Source organism: Armigeres subalbatus, chromosome 1, assembly GCF_024139115.2.
Source record: "Armigeres subalbatus isolate Guangzhou_Male chromosome 1, GZ_Asu_2, whole genome shotgun sequence".
Taxonomy (NCBI): Eukaryota; Metazoa; Arthropoda; class Insecta; order Diptera; family Culicidae; genus Armigeres; species Armigeres subalbatus.
Genome location: NC_085139.1, coordinates 207,173,911 through 207,191,419, shown reverse-complemented (window position 1 = coordinate 207,191,419; position 17,509 = coordinate 207,173,911). Strand labels below are relative to the sequence as shown.

The 17,509-nt window shown below is 46.7% G+C and overlaps 1 protein-coding gene across 2 annotated transcripts in view; it reads right to left on the bottom strand.

Moving 5' to 3' along the window:
- Nucleotides 1-11,537: 11,537 nt before the first annotated feature.
- LOC134205701 (ras-related protein Rab-10) overlaps nt 11,538-17,509 on the bottom strand; it is a 29,484-nt gene continuing 23,512 nt past the window's right edge. For both annotated transcript variants that reach the window (XM_062681230.1, XM_062681231.1), the window contains exons 3-5: nt 12,587-12,786; nt 12,430-12,519; nt 11,538-12,359 (exon numbers count right to left, since the gene is read on the bottom strand). In XM_062681230.1, coding sequence (XP_062537214.1) covers nt 12,162-12,359; nt 12,430-12,519; nt 12,587-12,786 — 488 coding nt within the window. In that variant the 3' untranslated portion in view covers nt 11,538-12,161. The remainder of the gene's footprint in view (nt 12,360-12,429; nt 12,520-12,586; nt 12,787-17,509) is intronic.

Sequence of the window (17,509 nt, the reverse complement as noted above, 5' to 3'; positions counted from 1 at the left end):
GCTTCCGAGAATCTTGTACAAGTACTGGAATTCCAAGACGCAGGAGCGCATCTGCAATAGCTGCCCAACTGGCACTATTGAAAGCATTCCTCACGTCGAGAGTCACTACTGCACAATAGCGAACTCCCCTCCTCTTACGCTGGATAGCTATCTCCGCGGATTTGGTAACCGACAAGATAGCGTCTACGGTCGACTTACCCTTTCGGAAGCCAAACTGGTTACTCGATAGACCATCCGCACCCTCCGTGCGTATCAACAACCTGTTGAGGATGATCTTCTCGAGCACCTTCCCCGCCGTATCAAGCAGGCATATTGGTCTATATGCCGACGGATCCCCTGGTGGTTTTCCCGCCTTTGGCAATAGGACCAAGCTCTGCCTTTTCCATGCTTCAGGAAGACTCCTCGTCCAGGCATCTCTGCATGACAGATCTGAACATCTCAGGAGCCTCGGCAATGGCCGCTTTAATGGCCAGGTTCGGAATACCATCCGGTCCTGGCGCCTTACCTACACTAAGGGACTGTGCAATCCCCGCAAGTTCCGCCACAGTTACTCTTCCCTCGTCGGCCACCCTGGCTCCTGGCAGCTCCACGAAGGAGGCCAGGGGCTTGGGTCGTGACGTGGGAAGAGCCCGCGATGATCCTCTCCAGCATCTCTGGAGACCGCTCTGTAGGGGCCATCGCCCCACGTGTCTTGGCCATTACGACCCTATAGGCGTCACCCCATGGATTCGCGTTGGCACTTTGACACAGGCCCTAGAAGCAGGCTTTTTGCTTGATCTAATCTCAGTCTTCAGAGCGGCTCTAGCAGCCACGAACGCCACCCGTCGTTCAACACGCTCCTCTTCTGTGCGTGCTCGCTGCATCCGCCTTCTTGCCCGTAGGCAGTCGCGGCGCAGGTTCGCAATTGCTTGAGTCCACCAGTAAGCCGGTGGTCTCCCATTCCTAGGGTGGACTTTCCTAGGCATGGTGGCATCGCATGCACGCGAGAGTACTGTTACCAGCTGCTCGCCACTCAGACCGAGATTATTGTGCTCGCGGCGGAGCGCTTCCTTAAACACCTCGTCGTCGAAGTATGATGTCTTCCACATACGAGGACTAGGCCTCGCCCCTTCTTCCGTCCGCTGAATGCTGGTCGTATAGTCGATACTGTAGCGAACCGCCAGGTGGTCGCTGTGAGTGTAGCCATCATCTACCCTCCAGTTCGAACTACTCGTTTGGCCAGGGCTCCAGAACGTAACGTCGATAATCGACTCGGCGCCGTTCCAGCTGTAGGTACTTTTGGTACCGACATTAGCCAAGTCCACATCCAACATGGCCAGTGATTCCAGCAGGATCTGTCCCCGTTGATTCGTGGATCGGCTTCCCCATTCCACGGCCCAAGCGTTGAAGTCCCCCGCTATCACCACTGGCCTACGCCCCATCAAGTTAGCCGTCAAACAATCTAGCATTCGACCGAACTGCTCGATCGACCATCGAGGAGGCGCATAGCAGCTGCAGAAGAAGACCCCGTTGATTTTGGCAATGACGAAGCCCTCGTGTGTCGAAGACACCAACTCTTGAACTGGGTATTTCCCCGTTGTCCATATCGCTGCCATTTGAGACCCATCGGTGACCCAATTACCGTTCCTGGCGGGTACCCGGTAAGGATCTGCTATGATGGCGATATCCGTCCCCCATTCAGCAACTGTCTGACACAGCAGTTGCTGGGCTGCATCACAGTGGTTCAAGTTTAGCTGCGTTACCTGCACTGTGATTTTGCAACACGCTTAAACGCCGGGCACTTCGAACCCCCATGGGGTGCTTGCTGTTCGCAGCTTTGCTGGAACAGATCAAACAGTTGGGAGGGTTCGTGCAGCATTGTGCCTTATGTCCCTCCAATCCGCAGCGTCGACAGAGCTTGCTTCTGTCAGGGCCTTTGCAGTCCCATTGCTTGTGCCCCGGTTCCAGGCACTTGAAGCAAACTTCGGGTTGCTCGTATATGCCCACAGGGCATACCGACCACCCCACCTTGACGCTCCCTAACTTGACTACCTTGGAGGCGTCAGCTGCAGGTAGCCGAACCAATGCTACCTGTGTCCCTGCTGGACCTTTCCGTAGCCGAACGGCTGCGGTGGACGCCTCCACTTCACACTGTCGCCGCAGTGCCGTGACGAGCTCTTCGACTTCGGTGATCTCGTCCAGGTCTTTAACCCTTAGATTCACCTCCGTCGTGAGTGCCCTCACCTTGACCGTCTCGCCTAGGACTTCCTCCGCCAACTTCTTGTAGGCGGCGCCCTTTTGCGAGACGCCCCGCTTTAGCTCGAGGATCATCTCGCCCGTCCGGGTACGTCTTATTCGACGTACGTCGGCGCCGAGTTCACCGAGCTTGACATCACTCCTCATCGCCTTCAAGACGTCCGAGTACTTAGCCTCGTCCGTTTTGATGACTAGGGCATCGCCCCTGGAGCGATTGGCGCCTACCCTAGACTTTCTGCTACCCTCATTCGCCTGGGCCTTCATTTCGGCCCTTGACGTCTTCGGTTTCCTCTTATTCTTGACCAGGGTCCAGGAGGCGTCATCCCCCTCTATTTCCCTGGTCTGGGGCGGCTGAGAGCTCTCAGCCTGCCGTAACCCCTTACCACCGTCTTTCCTGGGTGGACGGACCTTTCCAGGTCCTTCCTCCCCGGTTTTGGAGGTACCTGGCCGGGGTTCGGCTTCCCAGCCCCACTACCCTTGTTCGGGGTAGTAACCCTCCGCGTTTTGGGGCGGCCCCAGGGAGCTCATCCCCTGGAGACTGTCTCCCCGTTTTTGTGTCTGCTCCGTTGGAGCAGTTACCCCGACGTGCCCGCGAATACTTGAGCCTCGGTCTGGGCAGACTTTGGCACCACCGTCTTCGCTGGCACGTCCTCGGTCGATTCGACCTTGCCCAAATCCGCGAATTCTTGGGCCTCAGTCTGGGTAGACCTTGACTCCATGGATTTCACGGGTTCGCACTTGGCCGTCCCGACCGCCTTTTCCAGCTTGGCGTCCAACATCGACTTTCGAAGTTTCTGCAAGCTCCTCTTGAGGTCCTTACTGATATTATGCTTCGATGACGCAAAGTCGATGATGGCGTCTAGCTGTTCCGTCCACTGTGTGTGTGTGTGTGTGTGTGTGTGTGTGTGTGTGTGTGTGTGTGTGTGTGTGTGTGTGTGTGTGTATGTGCGCAAAAAGCTCCTTAACCGATTTACTCGCAACAAGTTGCATTAGACGCAAAAATATGTCCCATTGTTTCCTATTGAAAATTGGCCAGATCGGACTATGGGCTCGGTAGATATACCCAAACTATTTTTTTCCATACCAAAAGTGCGTAGAAATTACTCACTCGAAAAATAAAGAGAAAGGCACCATCACCGCTAGGTGGATTAATCTGGGTTTTTTCGTATTCAATTGGCTCCTTCAACCCGGTTCCAGAGGTCCCTGAGAATCCTGAATAGCAGTCAAAACTAAAACCAATCCATATAACATGTGGATGTAAAATAATGATAAATTATTTTTTGTTTGCTCTATCTAGATTACGCATCTCTACCATATACCCATAGATCTTTGGACCAACCCATAGTCGGTTTGATATTACATGGCCTCTACGTAATAAAACAGTTCTATTTATTATAGAGTAAACATTGATTTTGGCGCCCCCCCTGAAGGCTGGCGCCCTTGGCGGGGGCCAACCTGGCCAACCGCACGCTACGGCGCTGGTGGTCCGACAGTTCCGTTGGTGGATGACGTCCGCGCACTGGCGGTGCCCTACATACCCGAAGACTACCCTCTTCTTTTTCTTCTTTCTTCAGCAGGTTGGCGGTTCGAGTGCCGAAGACGGTCCGACGATACCGGTTGGCAGAAGATTTCCGGTTCGCTGGCGCTCCGAAGACCCGAGACCAAACACTGCTCACTGTGCTAGATTTCCATCCAAACCGACTAAACACACTATTCAACTTCCTGCGATTACGTTTCGTCTTGAGCGCAGCTCCCCAGGCTGGAACGCCGTACCTAAGTATTGAGGATGATACGGTCGCCAGAAGACGCCTACTGCTGCCTTTCGGTCCGCCGACGTTCGGCATGATCCTTGCAAGCGCAGTGACCATCTTAGCCGCCTTCTCGCAGGAATAGTCGACATGGGTGTTGAAATTCAAACGGTCGTCGATCATCACTCCTAGATGTCTCAAAGCCCGCACGGGCGGTATGTCGTGCTCTCCGACGATAATGATTCGCAGTTGCTGACCAGCATCACTTCTGTTTTGTGGTGAGCAAGCTGCAGCTTGACTCCATTCATCCAGTTTTCAACTGCGTCGGTCGTTTCCGCCACCAGCATTTCTACTTCTTCCAACCACTCTCCGGTTATCGTACGGACGACATCGTCCGCGAACCCGAAGATCTTCACGCCTTTGGGCAACTTCAGTTTTAGAACTCCGTTGTACATAATGCTCCACAGCTTTGGGCCTAGTATGCGGAACAGCCGCCGTAACCCTAATCGACTTCTGCCCATAATTAGTTTCGTTAATCAGGATCCGGTTCTAGAAGTAACTTTCAAGGACTCTACACAAGTAGTCAGGAACCCGCATACCGTGCAGCGCTGCGGCGATGGCCTCCCAGCTGGCACTGTTAAAAGCGTTTTTGACGTCAATCGTTACTACAACGCAGAATCGATTGCCGCGCTTTTCCGAAAAGCCGGTCTCGTCCTCCGTGAACTGCGTCAGCCGATTAAGGTGATTATAGAATGAAGCCAGAAATCGGCCATTTTGTAAACCACGTGCTTTTCCAATATTTTTTTCAAGAGCACGAGATGAAAGAACCATGACGCATATGGGGCTAAAATAATGGTAGATCGTTTGCTTAGTTATGCTGAACAATCATAATTTGATTTTCGGCACTGTACGAAAACTATTACGCTAGATTTGGGGTTTTGGAAATGTATGTAGATAAACATGTGGTGAATTTGAAATTCACCACAAGCTTTATTCTATAATCACCTTAAGGATAATCCTTCCCAGAAGCTTCCCCAGTGTATCCAGCAGGCATACGGGGCTATACAATGCTGGAATCCCCGGCGATTTCCCTAGTTTCGACAGCAGCACTACTTTCTGGATCTTGCACCTCTTCGGAAAGTTCCTGAACATCCTGAACAAACCTGGAAACAGTTTCTAGAGCCACGTTTGGAATTCCATCCGGATCCGGAGCTTTCTTCATCTACCGTTTTTTTGTCACTGATGACAGCTCGTCGATGGAGACTTGCTTGCCTACAATGGTTACTCCGTCTTTATCTGCGTACAGTGTAGGCAGCCACATCGTAGAATCATGCTGCGGGAAGAGACCGTCAACGATGATCTTCAGCTTGCCCGGACTACCTGCTACTCGATGATGGACTACCTGCCATCTCTTCGAAATGTACTAACGGTACCTTCGTTGCCCAATCTTACTTCCAGCTTTGCCAGCGCCTCCTGCAAACTGTAACCTCTGGCGTTAGTCAGTCTGCTTCCCCAATCCACTGCCCAAGCATTGCATTCCTGCTCTCCTGGTGAGTCCCTGTTTTGCTTCTCCGTGCGAGTATTTCGGGGGCTCATTGACGTATGCAGTGCCTCGACTGTTGTATGCTCCGCTGCATCTTTTAGTGCTTTTTCAGCTGCTTCCGCTCTTCTTTTAAGCGCGCGCTGTTCGTGCTCGGTAGATTTAGCTGCGTATTTGATGCTCGTCACTAGAAGCTTGATCTTAGTGTGGACCAAGATGAATACACCACTAACACTAGGTGTTCCAATCTGCCAAATTCACGATTCAGTCATCATGGATTTTAGTATGGGAGATCCAGCGAGTTTGTTTTCGTTTTGCACTGAAAATAAATTTTTCACCCCCGCCTACTTCTCTTCCGTAAATTTGAAACACCTAGTAGTGTATTCATCTTGGTGTGGACATTATTGTGCTTGTCCTTTACGAAGTCGAGCTTTATCGTTGATTCGCTGCCGTACCTCCATCAGGTTGGACTTCCCAAATTGTAACTCCTCCTGAATAGCACTACTTTCCAATTTTGGGGTGGACACCCTATTCTCGGAACCTAGCACCTGTTGGCCTGCCTGGTTCTCAGCAGTCTTGGCCATATTTCTGGTACTCGCTATTACTGCCTGCGACATCACTGGAGATCGCTGCAGCTTTCCACTATTTGCAAAAACATTCGCCCCGCCTGCTCCTTCGTTGTTTGTAGAATTTGCTTCCATTTTAAAAGGGTCCCCCTCCGGGCCGTTGTAGATAGTCGCCTCTTGTGATTCCATGGGTGCCTTTGAGAACAGTGAGGTCCATGCAAGGGTTGACTCCGGTGCCTTGTAACACCGTGTTCAGAGCCGGATCGGCGTAAATCAGGAATGGAACCTACTACCTACCAGTAAAGGTGACAGGTTTTGAGCGTTACCGGAGGCCTGCCAGGTTCTTTATCGGGACGGAGGCAGTCGAACCATTAGCCTGCTTGTCATTTCATGAAAATGTCACCCTTTTTTACTCAGGAATATAATAAGTCGACTGTCAGCCCATAGACGCCTAATACTATCCTTAAACCACTGCTCGTCCAATGTCGTTTGCCATGACCAGTATATCTGGTGTTATTCCTGATGTTCTGGTTGGCATTCCTGCTGAGCTTGTGCGCTTTAAGCGCAGACGGTCGCTATGATAGGGCCTGCTTGCGAACCCCTGCAGCTTTTCTGTTGGTGATGCAGGTCTAGTTGGCGACAACGAATCAAAGCAACCATAGATTAGTATTTGAAATTTGAATACAATTCATTCCTAGTTTGTCTCTCTTCAAGTTCAAACGATTTCCTTTTCACGAAAGAAGTAGTTTTCTGGTCTACGGCTATTTACCATCCAAGAGGTTTTGGGCTCAGGAGAAGTCAAGATGGAAAGATCTGGAATCGCGAAGCTGACCAACGAAAACTACGAAACCTGGAAGCTAGAGGTGGAGTTCCTATTGGCGCGAGAAGGCCTTTGGAAGTACATCGTGCCCGGCGTGAAGCCAGCAGCTACGGACGACGGTGCGAACGCTGCTGGGACGGCTGGAAGCCTGGGACGAGGGTGATCAAAAAGCACGTGCGACCATCGGGTTGCTTCTAACCAGGAGTCAACATGGCCATATTCGAGGAACGCAGACCGCCAAACAAGTATGGGATAACCTACGGAAGCAACACGAGAAAAAGTCGCTGACGTCGAAGGTTTATATTCTAAAGCGGATTTGCGATCTCAAGTTCCAGGGCGGAGACGACATCGAGGACCACCTGGCCGAGTTCGAAAGCTTGTTCGAGAAATTGGCCAACGCAGGTATGAAGCTCGACGATGATTTGCAGGTTATTCTTGTCTTTCGCAGTTTGCCAAGCACATTCGACGCACTAACCACCACGGTCGAAAACCGCAGCGAGGCGGTTCCGGCGGATTCAGTGGTGCTGAAGGTGGACGGAAAAGTGAAGTCGATCGTGTGCCACCACTGTCAAAAGGTTGGCCACAAGAAGCAAGATTGTGCATTGTGGCAGAAGCAAAACCGTGGAGAAAATTTTCGAGGGCGACAAACGGTTGCCACGGAAACCAAACACGTTGCTAGGCAACAAGCGAAGACAAGAAAAGCAGCGTCGACTGAAGAAAATTTCGTGTTCAGCGCACGAGAAGGACCAGTGACGAAGTGGATTGTGGATTCCGGTGCGAGCTCGCACATGTGCGCCAATCGGGAGTTTTTCGTGTCCGTGGAAAGCCCCCACGGAGGTACCCCAAAGTTTGTCACGGTTGCTGATGGGAAGAGAGCTGCAGTGAAAGGTGTAGGTAACTGCCAGATCCACTGTTACGGGGGTGACGGTGAAGAGAAGCAGATTGTGCTGACCGGCGTGCTCTACGTTCCGGAGCTAGACATGAACCTTGCCTCTGTTAGAAAGCTCGTCCAAAAAGGTGCAGCCGTGAATTTCAACGAGGTTGGATGTACGATTTCCAGTGGGGAACGGATTGCCGCTGTGGCGACACGTAGCAACGGTCTCTATCATCTACGAATGGTGGAGCGCGTGGGCGCTGTGAAGGAGCATTGCGATGCGAAAAGCTGTTTGCATGACTGGCATCGCAAGCTCGGTCATCGAGACGTGACGGCCATACAGGAGTTGGAACAGCGACAACTGGCCACGGGTATCAACATCAAGCGATGCGGTTTGGTTTTGCCATGCGAAACTTGCCTGCAGGGTAAGATGGCAAGACTGCCATTTCCAAAAAAAGGCAAAGAAGAGCAGTAAGGATGTGATGGACCTGATTCACAGTGACCTGTGTGGACCAATGCGGACAATGACACCGGGTGGTCGACGTTATTTCATAACGCTTATCGACGACCACAGGCGGTATACCACGGTGTATATGCTGCAGAAGAAATGATGTTTCTGCATGTTTGATGCCATCCAGGACTACGTGCAGAAGATGAAGACGCAGTTCGGGTGAAGTGAATACCGAGGTTCGAAATTGGTGGCGTATCTGAGGCGTGAAGGCATCCAACAGCAGTTCACGGCGGCCTATACGCCACAACAAAACGGTGTCGCAGAGCGAAAGAACCGTTCGCTAGTGGAGATGGCTAGGTGCATGCTTCTGGAAGCAGGTATGCCCAGCCGCTACTGGGGCAAAGCAATCAGCACGGCGAACTATCTCCAAAATATGCTGCCAACGAAAGCGGTTGAAGTGACTCCCTACGAGATTTGGCACGGAGTCAAACCGGATGTTTCAAAATTGCAAGTTTTCGGAACGGCAGCGTACGTTTTTGTTCCTGATGTCTAACAAACGAAGCTCGAAGCCAAAGCCGAAAAGTTAACCTTTGTCGGCTATTCGCTGCAACACAAAGCGTGGCGTTTCATCAACCCGAAGACAAACAAGGTGACGATTAGTCGGGATGCTCGTTTCCTACCAGCCAATATCGATCCGGAGACTACCATGGAGGATGAAGGTACGTTATTCTTTCCCTTATCGCTAATTGACATGATCGTAGCGAGATGGAGAAACAGGAGGAGCCTGCGCAACCCGGCCTGGCAACCGAGCCCGGCGATAGCGAGAGCGAAGAAGATTTCCACGGATATGAAGACCATTTGGATGACATCCTGTACGAGGATGCCGATCCCGACGAAGAGCCACACGTAGAGCCGATGCCGGTGGATGAAGAGCGAGCGGTTGGTACACCGCGACGGTCGACTAGGGTGGCCAAAGGTATCCCACCTAATCATTACGGTGCTGATGGAAAACTTGCATGCTGTCATAATGATGAGCCACGCAGCTATCAAGAAGCTGTGGCTAGTCCAGAAGCTGATTTGTGGAGGCAGGCCATGCAGGAAGAGTTGAAGTCGCTATACGAGAACAACGTGTGGGAGCCAGCCAAGCTGCCGACCGGCAAGAAAACCATCGGGTGCCGCTGGATCTTCAAAAAGAAGGTGGACGAGAATGGCAGGATCGTTCGCCACAAAGCGCGTCTAGTCGCGCAGGGCTTTACGCAGAAGTATGGAGTCGATTACGACGAAGTTTTTGCTCCGGTCGTGAAGCAAACGACGTTTCGGGCTCTATTCTCCGTTGCAAGTCAAAGGAAACTCCTGATCAAGCATGCTGATGTCAAGACCGCTTACCTGAACGGAGATCTTCAAGAAACGGTCTACATGCGGCTGCCATGATGTGTAGCGGATGATGAAATGGACCTATGCCGTTTACGGAAGGGATTGTATGGGCTAAAACAAGCCGCCCGTATTTGGAACCACAAATTGAACGACACACTCAAACAAATGGGTTTCAATCCGTCGAAGAATGACTGCTGCCTCTACGTCAAGAAAAAAGGTAAGCTCGCCTACATTGCTGTCTACGTTGACGATTTTGTTATAGTGTGCGAGACGGAGCACGAATACGAGGACATCGTCAAGCAGCTGAACCGACATTTCACGGTGACGTCTCTTGGGGAGATCAAGTTTTTCCTCGGTATCTAAGTCACCCGTTCCGAGAAGCACATTGCGCTCAGCCAGAGAGCCTATATCCAGAAGCTTTTGACCAGGTTCGGTCTGCAAGATGCGAGGCCTTCTACCATTCCACTGGATCCCGGCCACCTACATCCAAAGGAGTAGATCCCGCTGCCCAATAACCACCAGTATGCCAGCTTGATTGGTGGGTTGTTGTACGTGGCCATATGCACTCGTCCTGATGTCGCAGCAGCAGTTTCGATTCTGGGAAGAAAAACTAGTTGCCCATCACAGGCCGATTGGGTAGAGGCAAAGCGTGTCCTGCGGTACCTCAAAGGTACTATCGATCATGAAGTGATCCTGGGAGCCGATTCCACGCAACTGGAGGTGTTCGTAGACGCGGACTGGGCTGGCGACACCAAAGATCGCAAGGAAACAGGAGTGCGTCACGCTGAGCAGTTAGGAAGCCGAGTACGTTGCATTAACGGAAAGCTGCAAGGAATTATCCTGGTTGTTGCGCCTTTTCGACGATCTGGGGATCAACACGCAGCTTCCAGTGATTCTTCACGAGGACAACCAGAGCGCCATCAAACAACTGGAATGCAACTCCAGCGAGCGGCGTTCGAAGCACGTAGATACCAGATTCCATTATGCTCGTCAGTTGAAGCAGCAGGGAATCATCAATCCACAATATCTACCATCAAACGAAATGATTGCAGACATGATGACGAAGCCTCTTCCACGTGTCAAGCAGTCAAGATTCCGAGCTGCAGCTATGATTCTTCCGTCGAGGAGGAGTGTTGGTGATGCAGATCTAGTTGGCGACAACGAATCAAAGCAACTGTTCGGATTGTCGACCGCCAATTCATCTGGCAACCATTAGATAGATTCCACAAGCTAAAAGTTGTCATCTCACTTTCTCGTGAATGATTAGCTCCCCATCTCTTATCACACGAAAGTAGATAGCGTTAACGCAGATAGCCATCGATCGGAATAGATCGGTCCTTATATTCACCACCACTGACCTCATCGTATCGCAGTCAATACGAGAGGCAGTCAGTTAGGTTTGACCATCGAAGTGTATCGTGTCGCAGTCCTACAATAAAGGCGTTTCTCATGTTTAAATAAATCGGTCGGTATTAAATTCGTTCGAAGTTAGACTCGCGAGTTTTAAGTTGCATCTCCGAAACCACATCATCACCAACGGTCCCGGACAGATGAAGAAACAGCAACCATAGATTAGTATTTTAAATTTGAATAAAATTCATTCCTAGTTTGTCTCTCTTCAAGTTCCTTTTCACGAAAGAAGTAGTGTTCTGGTCTACGGCCATTTACCATCCAAGATTTTCGTAAAGGTTCAACAGAGCTCACTGTCAAACCCCACCACAAATAATACAAAACAAATATATGAATACACGATTGAATACTCTTTTAAACAAGTCATTTAAAGTCGTTTGAAAACAAAATCAAATCGTAGTGAACAAGCATAAGTGTGCTGAATTCTATTTATTCACAGCAAAACGCGGAAAACTTTACCCATGAGACAAGTTTCGAAGACGGTTGGGAATTCTTTTAGTCAAAGACCTCTACGAACAATTTAGTATCTGACCAGACATAATTTTTAATTCGTTCTTGCTTTTCTATTCCGACAAATACAACAAACGCTGCTACATTGATTAGTTAGTTTAAAGCTTCCCTAAAATGGAAGTATCCGGCGACTGTTAGAAAACATTGTTTTACATAATTGGCGGTCGTGCATGTATCAGCGACGTACAAACTAAAATACTACATAGAAGCCTTCCTACATAGAACGAAAATAATTAGAACTTGACTGCAACCTAAAATCATTTTACGCTTCCATCCTAATTTAGATATACCAGAATCTCTGCTTATGTCAGTATATGACCGCAAAAAACAACTTTCTTTAGAGTGAACGTAACACTTACTTACGTTCTCCAAATGCTCATCCAATTTTGATCTACGACTCCACAATAGACGTTTCTTTGCTTTACCTCGTGATTTGTGTAAGTATTCGCACCTGACCCCCGACTCTCAACCAGTTATAAAAATAGAGCTTAAAAACGTAAGACAAAAAAAAACATTCTTCTCTAGATTACACCCACACAGATGATGATGATGAAAGCGTGCGAGCAGTTGTAGATTGTAGAGGGTATCATAAGCGAATTGATGCCACCATTGGCCTCCTCCCGGTCAACCATTCTACGCGCAGCAGGCCTTGTAGGCGGGTGGTTTGTCGCCGGGGGCACGGTTGACAACCACCCGGTCGGGATTGTCGGTCGTCTCCTTGCCGGCGGTTTTGTCCAGAATCGCTTCGGCCAGCTCCCGGAATGCCTTCTCGATGTTGACGTTCGCCTTGGCGGACGTCTCCATGAAGCGGATGTCATGCTCGCGGGCGATCTGTTTTTGGATAGACGATAGCAAATGTTGAACAATGATTTGTACCGCGGGCAGGACATTTCCAACTTACACTCTCTCCTCGTTCTTTGCTGACGACGCGTTTATCTGTCATGTCGCATTTGTTCCCCAGAATCATTTTTTCCACATCCTCGTTGGCATGCTGCGGATTATTTACAAGACAGTTAGTTTTATTTGATATAAAGTTAACCGACGTTTGGGTAAATTACCTCGTCTATATTTCGCAACCACTTCACTATGTTGTCGAAACTTTTCTCATTGGTGATGTCGTACACCAGCATTATCCCCATTGCACCCCGATAGTAGGAGGTGGTGATCGTGTGGAATCGCTCCTGACCGGCCGTGTCCCAGATCTGGAGCTTGATCTTTTTGCCACGCAGTTCGATCGTTTTGATCTTGAAGTCAATGCCTGCGAAACAGAATAAAGATTGCGGTGCAATACGGAGGTCTAAGTGATGGAACTAATTATATGACATGTGTAGAAAAGAAATAGTAACGGAAATTTCGAGAACCTTCTTGCATTTAATTGATAATGGGCCTTATTACGGATTGGTGGGAATCGTGACCGAAACCTGGCTACAGCCAAAACATGCCTTAATTCATCCGAAATTCACTTGTATTCGAGTCGACCGACAATCGAATATTGCAGATAGGGGTGGAGGTGTACTGATCGCTGTTCGTAAAGGTATCAAATTTTCTAAGCTGAACGTTTCGACCAAGGTTATTGAAACACACCATAATAGCGGCCTATTTTCCTGGAGCAAAGCGTCGTTCGATTTGGACACACCATTCCGTCGAGACTGTTGGACATGACCAAACCGATCACCTTAAGGTGAAGGTGGGTTGAGTACCAAAACAAAGCTTTGAAAGTATTGGTATTATAAAAACTGTCATATACGGACTATGCCCAAGGACTTGACGATCCCTCCCCAGGCCATCTGCGAGTTGTGGCGCCTGCCTAGGATGCGGTGGGGTTTGACAGTGGGCCCTGTTAAACCTCTATAAAAAGCTGCATGTATCCGCAAGTAGGCCCCGCCAAAGGGACCGTGTGCCGCGCAAAGCGCACAAGCCCAAGTGAGAATCTCACGTCCGAATGTGTGAGTAGCGATAAAAGGAAAACAAACACTCCTACACGGATAAAATTTTAAAAGCTAAATAGATTAAAGTTTAATCTAAAACCATATTCGGTCTATCCACTCATTGCAAGGATTATTTTTTATTTAATCTATTGAAGATTAAATTTGATTTAATCATTGCAAGGCTTTCTTGGGTATGCTTTGTAAGCAGCGGTGTGCATATTATTTATTTACAACTAAATGTCAACATTTCGAGACAAAAAAAAAATAAATCTGTAAATCAGAACCGAAATGGTAACTTTATGCCTCGGAAAAATCACCACAATTTGCAAAAAATGCCGTGGTAGCCGGTCGCACCGGAAATTTTGTGGTAAAAGACGGGAAAATCAAATTCAACCATAAAAAGAATGATTGCGAAAAGTGAGTGGAATTGTTGAATACGGGGGTGATTACGGTTAAAGAGAACGATAGCGGTCAAGGAGAACCACTAATCAGCGAAAAATTGAACAGTAACAAACGACACAAGTTTTCACAAACATAAAAATACTGTACGGAGGGGAAGCTCCGTTGTTGTTGTTGATGTTGCTGGTGACGGGATTTGAATCCGGAATGTTCCGTTCTTTTCAGGATTAAACGAATTGGAAAAAAACTTGTGCGGTTCGTTATGATTCGATTTTCTACAGATTTATCGTTGACTAGACTTGCGTATCATGCGAAAACCAGTTGTATTTGTGGGGTCGCATTGTAGGTTCGGTGCAGCTCCGGATAGTACGCAAAATGATCCATGGATGTTTTAATTTTCACTCTTATCGCTGACTGCGCAAAGCCATCGGACTGACCCATGGATTGCCCTACAAATAAGCTTGGAAAAACTGGAAGAAAAATTTAAAGTATTTATGTGGCTGCAGTTCGACCTACCTAGCTGAACGATGAAAGTACAATGATATTTTTCTCAACTCCTAAGAGTAACAATGCGAGCTTGCTAAGCATTTGAAAGATTATATTTCAGTAAATCATTTCGATGCTTTAAAACCAAGCTTAGCTAGATTTATTCATAATCCTTGTAATAATTAAAATTGAAGAAAGCTTTAGAAAACATAAATAGTAAGCTAAATAGCTTTTTTCTATTTATCCGTGTAGATGGTGCTACCAGGGATGCCAGATGATATTTTCTAATGTCTTCACAGTCGTTTAAAAATGTCTTCAAATGTCTTCAATATTAAGATTATGATTATCAGCGAGAAATTTCAAAATCCAATAGGTGTGTAAATTCAATAATCTTTCCTTGTATTAAATACTGATGTTGAATAATATTTATTTTTTTAACATTCAAATTGTTAGAATTCAAGAGAATATTGTGTCGCCAGCACTAAATTGTATTCCAACTTCCGACATTTTACTTCCGAACTTACTTCCGACATCATGAACGTCAGAACAAAATTTGAATTTGCTACCAACACATTGTCGGAAGAGCGTTCGGAAGTGTGGAAATCGACTTCCGAACTTCAATTTGGTGCCAGCGACGTTGTCAGCGACAAAACAAGCTCGATTTTGTGACAGATAACACCGTGCAGTGCTGCATATTTATTTTATTTTTCCGTGTGAATCTCGTCGGAAGTGGGCCTTGCTGCCAGTTCATAAGCATCATATAAACAGTTTTAGTCTAAATGCACAATATTTTTTAAAATTCTCTAGTTTTTTTTAAAACGAGTTTCCCCTGGATTTTGTACTGAGTCGGATTTTTAAACTGAATTTCCACGTGGAACTCTTCCAAATTTCTTTTTAAAGAATACCCTGTTCGGATACAAAATTTACTGTGGAATACTTGAAGAAACATCCAGAGAATTTTCTGAAGGAACGAACGGATGGAGCTTCTTATTATTTCTGGAACACTCCTGAAGAAATTTCCCGAGGAATTCCTGTTGGAACATCCAAAGGATTTACTGAAGGAACTTCTGGAGAAAGTTCTGAAGGAACTTAAGACAAACTTAAGAAGGAATTCCTGTAGAATCTTCAGGATGAATCCCGGAGGGATTTTCAGGAGGAATACCTGAAGAATTTTCCTTACGAATTTCTGAAGGATATTCCTGAGGAATTATTGAAACAATTTTCGGTGGAATTCCCGACGAAACTTCTGGAGAAATTCTTGAAGGTAGTTGGAGAAGCTTCTTGAGGTATTGCTGCACAAAATTCCGAAAGGAATCCTGGAGGAAATAGAAATATACTTTCGGAGGCATTCTTGGAGTGTAATTCGGCAACCTCCAGAGGAGGAACTTCCGGAGGGCTCCCTGGAGGAGCTTCCGCTGAAATCCCGGGGGAAACTTTTGGATGAATTCCTGGAAGAACTATTGGAGGAATTCATGAAGGAACTACCGAAGGAGTTCTGGAGGAACTTCTGGAGGATCTTCCAAATGAATTCCTGGGGGATTTTTAGAAAAAATCCCTGGAACTTCCGGACAATTTCCTGGATGAATTTCGGAAAGAATACCAGAACGTATGTTTGAAGAAATTCTTAGAGGAATTCTCAGAGAAAATACTGGACGAATGTCCAAAGATATTTCTAGAAGAATTACCAAAGGAATTCAAGGAAGAATTTAACGAAAGTGTGTAACAAGTTTCCTCTGATTTTGCTACTTAGTCTTTAATTAAAATTCCTTTTAGGAAGATTTACACGTAGAAATTTTCCATGGAAATAATGAGAAATATCCATTCAACACCAGTACAATTTCAATTTCGTTTCGATATTCGTAAACATTTTATTACAATAATTGAGACAATTTTCTTGTGGAATTTTAAAGAAATTTATAGTGGGAGTTCAGAAGAAATTCAGGAGAATTTTCAATTTCCTGATTATCTTTTTACGGAAATTATTGGATATACATTTTGTACTGAATTTCCAATTTCAATTCTCTTGAGTTCAGACAAGAAATTTCTCATAATTTTCATCGGGAATCCCCCTTATTTTACACGAAGAATTCTTTGAAATTTTCACAGAAAATTCTTTTAAAAATTCACGGAAAATTTAAAGAGTTTCCCGACGGATATTTAGAGGAAAGTCACATGGAAATGCCGAAAAGATCAAATGAATTCAGAAGGAACAAAGATAAAATTCAGGTTCTAGCTCAACGGTTGAATAGATTAAATCAAGTCATAGAAGAATTCAGTCAATTTTTGCCGTAAATTTGATCGGTCATTCATACACGTCAAAAACGCCGCCGCCGCCAAGAAAAATTCGAACAAATTCTGCCATCGGGAATTTTAACCAGCGCAAGTTAACTGCGATAGAGGTCTGAAATTCGTTGCAGTTATCAGTTGCAGTTGCAGTTGCCCGCTAGTGTGAAGGTATTTTTATGTTTCAGATTCTAGGCCCGGGACAAAGACTTTTATAACTTTTGTACTTGTCATAAGACGAGTTTGTACAATCCTATTCAATTCCACCACTTAATTGTACCTTGACAGATACGTATTTCGAACTCAACAGTAAGGCCGTCGAGTCAAGTACGAGATACTGAAGACGGCTTTACTGTTGAGGTCGTAATACGTATCTGTCAAGGTACAATTAAATGGTGGAATTAAACGGGATTGTACAAACTCGTCTTATGACAAGCGACTAAAAAGCTCAAAAAAATTTCCTAACTTTTGAAATTTTTTTGTATAATTTACTTATAGAAGTCGCAGAATTTATAAGTAAAAAATTAAATTGTATTCTCCACTTGCTTGCTTATTGATTGTCTTCAAGTATCTTCAAATAAGTAGATAAGTCTTCAAATATTTTGAAAAGTCTTCAAAATGTCTTCACAAAATAAATGTCTTCACAGAGCTTCAAATGCCTTCAAGTTGAAGACATGCCTTCAAATCTGGCATCTCTGGGTGCTACTCAGCAAAGTTTGGGTAAAAATGAGTATATTTCCATATATTTTTTGACTCCTTCGCAACCATTGTGATGACTCGATTAATTTTGAAATTATGAGCAGAAGGAAAATAAACATGTATTTACACATGCCGAATTGCACATCAGTGTGCGAGCGTTAAACGTCACTCATCTCTACACGGTTA